The sequence below is a fragment of the Babylonia areolata genome, chromosome 2 (genome assembly GCF_041734735.1).
Source record: "Babylonia areolata isolate BAREFJ2019XMU chromosome 2, ASM4173473v1, whole genome shotgun sequence".
Classification (NCBI taxonomy): domain Eukaryota; kingdom Metazoa; phylum Mollusca; class Gastropoda; order Neogastropoda; family Buccinidae; genus Babylonia; species Babylonia areolata.
In genome coordinates this window covers 43,851,288-43,856,287 of record NC_134877.1, presented here as the reverse complement: position 1 = coordinate 43,856,287, position 5,000 = coordinate 43,851,288, and the positions used below count along the sequence as shown (strand labels likewise).

General features: G+C 44.7%; 1 protein-coding gene across 8 annotated transcripts in view; it reads left to right on the top strand.

The window, feature by feature from the left end:
- Window positions 1–5,000, top strand: part of LOC143301638 (uncharacterized) — a 171,570-nt gene that overhangs the window by 52,403 nt on the left and 114,167 nt on the right. For all 8 annotated transcript variants that reach the window (XM_076616097.1, XM_076616082.1, XM_076616089.1 and 5 more), the window contains one exon: window positions 4,312–4,551. In XM_076616097.1, coding sequence (XP_076472212.1) covers window positions 4,312–4,551 — 240 coding nt within the window. The remainder of the gene's footprint in view (window positions 1–4,311; window positions 4,552–5,000) is intronic.

Genomic DNA, 5,000 nt, shown 5'->3' with positions numbered 1-5,000 from the left:
AGAGCAGCCCGAATTTCACACAGAGAAATCTGCTGTGATAAAAAGAAATACAAATACAAAGTACAAATTTTCTTAGGTGATCTGCAATGGCCTCACGTGTGTGGCATCAAGCCTGTTTCAGCACGGTGTCGTGTCTTTAGGAAAGGCACTTTACTCCGATTATTTTCACACCACCCAGCTGTGAGTGGGTACCTGAAGTAGACCAGGGGAGGTTAAAACAGCGGAAGGAGAGGGTTGGACACCGTCTTCCTATGGTGAGCCATGGGCACCGTGGATGTGAATTCACTGTCCCGGTGGTCGTAAAAGGTTTACGAAACCTTTAACTTAATGCCACTTCTGCCTGAAACAGACGCACGTCTACCTGTAACAAGATGTGTCGGTAATTCACTCAAAGAGAAAGAGATACGTGAAGCGGATAAGCCAGGCATCTGCCACCTGTCCAGACTCCAGGCAGGCTCATTATTTTTGCTGTCCGTCCTCAGAGACAGTTCCCGTGGTGGAGGAGGAAGAAGTAAAGACAGAGCAGCTGGCGGCAGACAAACGGGTTGGGGTGAGCTTGATTTGTGTTTGTCCGGAGCTCTGGGGCCGTGCTGGCGACATGCGAGCAATTTGCTGGCGACCTGTTGCTTCTCGGGGGGAAAAGAATTCGGTGGCTACAGTACATACTCGGTAGATAAAGATAACGAGAACGAGTGCTGTTGATGGAAGAGGGGTGGGAGGATTATCGAGTGCGGGCACGCGTGAGAGAGAGAGAGAGAGGTGGGGGAAGGCGGGTGGTGAAGGGAGGAGGAGAGATGAGAGAAAGAAGAGAGAGGAAATTCACAGAAACACCTGTCTGCATTTCTTGAACCAAGAACGCTGTTAATAGGTAACAAAGGGTGAACAGGGACGATGGAAGAGTGGAAGGGGGTCGGATGGAGTTTTCTGGTGCTTGTTGCCGGAAAACATAACTGCTATAGTCTGTAACTGTTCATAAAGTACAGCAGCTGGTGTGTGGAATGCACGCCCATTGCGTTCAGTGGAATGTGTTGGAATGGACTCGAGAAACAGCACACACAAAAGGAGAAGGGAAAAATAAAAGGAACTGAGGAGAGTTGAGAAGAGAGAGAGGGAGAGTAGAAAGAGAAAACAAACTTGTCACCTATGTAGAAGGTATGCTTATGCAACCTTCTTTATGGATTCAGCAAACTAGCAGAAGTGTTTTCAAGGAGGTTGTTGATAACAGAGACGGAGAGGCACCGGAGGGAGAGAGAGAGAGAGAGAGAGAGAGAGAGAGAGAGAGAGAGAGAACAAATCTGCCACTAATTCGAGAGACACACTTGCAACTTTCTCCTTTTTTTCTTTTTTCTTTTTTTTTTTTTTTTTTTTTTCCTTTTTTTTTTTTTTTTTTTTTTACCCAATCAGTGGTGATGATAGAAATTACTTCCAGTTATAAGAAGAAAAAAAAAGAAGAAGAAAAATTATGTGCTGTTAGGCATCTCATTACCTGCCACCACCCACGACCACCCTTACCCCTTCCACCTCTCCATCTCCATACATCTACCCCTATCCTCCTCCCTTCTACCCGCTGTTACACTACAGTGTCTGTTGTTCGCGTTTTATTTCTGGTCCCGTTCTGCCGATTGTTTCCATGGCAACCACGTACGGCCAGATTCTGGTTCTGGGCTCCCGTGTTACCTTTATGCCAGAGTAGAGACCGGTTCTCCGGGTGATGCCCTTGCCACTGCCAGGCTCTCTGTTGTGCATCACTCACTCCCTGCAGAGAGGGGTGTGGGGGGTAGGGGTGCTGAGGTGAGGGAGGAGGGGTGTTGAGGTTATGGGTGTTGAGGCTGCGGATGGGTTGTCCTCTCTCTCTCTCTCTCTCTCTCTCTCTCTCTCTCTCTCTCTCTCTCTCTCTCTTTGAGGGCTGGATGTAAATTTTAAAAAAAAAAATAAAAAAAAAAAGCAGCTATGCTTACCCCACTACCCTCGTGAAATAAAAATTCGTTTCGTTTCGTTTCGTTTCCTCTCTCTCTCTCTCTCTCTCTCTCTCTCTCTCTCTCTCTCTCTCTCTCTCTCTCCCAGAACTGCTTTTTTTTTTTTTTCACCTGGTAATCGAATGCGAGGTTTGCCCTTGAGAGTGTGCAGTTTCTTCTCCCATCAGTGCCTCTCAGGGGTATATCTGGGCTGTTGGTTTTCTGTCTGTGTGTCTGTCTCTGTGTGTGTCTGTCTGTCTCTCTCTCTCTCACTGTCTCTGTCTGCCTCTCTCTCTCTGTCCCCCTCTCTTGCTACCTCCCCCCGCCCCTCCTCTCTCTCTTATTTCTGTCTTTTCTTTTTCTTCTTTTTTTTTTTAAAGTGTTTGGACACGAGTGGATGAATATAGGTATGCATTTTGTTACCCTGTGGCGTATACATCAAACCCCCCCTGCCCCCTTTTTTTCCGATTCTTGCAATTTGTAATTAATTTTTGTAAGTTTTGTTAGCTTGTCAGCATTTCACTTAATCCAGATCGCTGGATCTGTGTCTTTAGCGCGCGAGCGTGTATGTGGGTGTGTATATGCGCGCGTGCATGTGTTTGAGGGAGGGGAGAGGAGAGAGAGAGAGAGATAATGAGAGAGAGAGAGAGAGAGAGAGAGAGAGAGAGAGCTTGCAAGTCACATGCGCATTGATATATTATTCACACTATTTGATTCATTATGTAAAATTTTTGTTAGTGGCCCACTCCTTTGTTATGGGCCGGAGGCCTAACAAATAAACCATTGTCTTGTCTGGTCTTGTCTTGTCTCTGTGTGTGTCTGTCTCTCTCACTGTCTCTGTCTGCCTCTCTCTCTCTCTGTCCCCCTCTCTTGCTGCCTCCCCCCGCCCCTCCTCTCTCTCTCTTATTTCTGTCTCTTTTTTTCTTCTTCTTTTTTTTAAGCCCCCAAAGCTAGTGATTTAAATGAGGTTTACGTGCTTCTGGGAATGCACGCCGAATTTTTCTGAGGTATTTGCACACAGGTGCAACGTTACCCACCTCCCTCTCCCTCTTGACTCTATTCTTGGTCTTCCTCTTCTTGATCTCCTGTCGTTTCTGCTGTGTCGTTATCATCATCTTCTTCTTCTTCTTCTTCTTCCTCTATTTGTCCTTTCATCATCATCATCACCTTCTTCTTCTTATACTTCTTCTTCTTCTACGTTTACTACCTCCTCCCCAGCTTATTGTTTTCTTTATGTCTTTTATCGGTGCTTTTTGTGCTTATAGTTAGGCTGTTGGTGCTAGTAATGAAGGGAATTGGAGCTCGTGATGAGTTTGTAGGTGCTTGTCTTGAGGGGGGGACAGGTGCTTGTAACGAGGGGCTTGTGATGAGTGGAACTGGTGTTTGCCTTGAGGAAAACCGGGGTTTGTGATGAGGTGAATTGCGGCTTGTAATGACTTCGCCTGACGAGCGCGGTGGGTGATGCTGCTGTCAGGCATCTGCATAGCAGATGCTGTGTAGTGTGTTTGGATTTTTTTTTTTCCCCTGAATACAGAACGCAGTGACGCCTCTTTGAGAAACTGAATCTGAATGAGGGGAATTAGGGTTTTACAGTGAGGGGAACAGACATAGCTACAGACGCGCAGAAACCGACCAAATTAAATCTTCTCCATCCTGCGCATTTATTGTTGTTGCTGTTTTTGTTTTCCAGGTTGAGCAGCTAAAGATCAAAGACAAAATTAACTCTTTCACACCCAGTGCGTGTAGGATAATGATGATAATGTTTTGTGTTTTTGTTTTCTTGTGTGTGTGTGTGTGTGTGTGTGTGTGTGTGTGTGTGTGTGTGTGTGTGTGTGTTTATTGATTAGACAGAGCAACTGAAGAACAAAGACAGAATTAAATCTTTTTGCACCCATTGCATTAAAGCTGATGACGATTACCATGATGATGACAACGATATTTATTCTTCTACAAATGGAGCAACTGAAAAGCGAAGACAAAATTAACTCTTTCGCACCCAGTACATTTGAAATGATGACGATGATTATGACTATGATGATAGTAGTAGTAGTCGCCGTTGTTGTTGCTGTTATTGATGTTAAAATTGTTAATATTATTGTTGTTGTTTTCCAGACTGAGCATTTGAAGTGCAAAAACAAAAAGAACTCTTTCGCACCCACCAGTGTGTTGAAGAGGATGATGATGGCGATGATATTAATGATAATGATGATGATTATGCAGCCCCAGAAATTACCCCTGTGCGGTCGGCTGAACTGAAAGCAAACATAGATTTGAGTTGGTGGTGATGACGATGATGATGATGATGACGATTTCTTCTTTTTTTTAATTCATTTAATTTATCATTATTATGTTCCAGATTGAGCAACTGAAGAGCAAAGACAAGGTGATTTCGCAGCTTGAGCGGGAGTTAGGGCACCCGGCGGTGCCGGCTGGGTCCGTTGCCACGACGACCGAGGTCACGCGCACCCCGTCGTCGCCCGGGCAACCCAGCGGCAGCAACAAAATGGAGACCCCCCCTCTTTCCCCTCACAGTACTTCTGTACTCTCCGGCCTTCACCAGGTGTTCCAAAGACTCCACGGGGCCAGAATGACCTCTGTGAGTTTTCTGCTGCAGGAGCGTGTTTTGTTGTTGTTGTTTTTGTTGTTGTTTTTTGTTTTTGTTTTTGCTGTTTTTTGACTCACTTGTGTAAACAAAATGAGTCTATGTTTTAACCCGGTGTTCGGTTCTCTGTGTGTGTGTGTGTGTGTGTGTGTGTGTGTGTGTGTGTGTGTGTGTTCGTTTGTCTGTGTGTCTGTGTGTCCGTGGTAAACTTTAACAGACATTTTCTCTGCAAATACTTTGTCAGTTGACACTAAATTTGGCATAAAAATAGGTAAAATTCAGTTCTTTCCAGTCATCTTGTTTAAAACAATATGGCACCTCTGGGATGGGCACAAATTTTTTTTTAAAAAGAAGCCTAATTATATGCAAACCGCATTTACTGATATATTTATATTTTTTGTATTCTCTAAACTTGGCACTTTGACCTCTTATTCTGACACAAC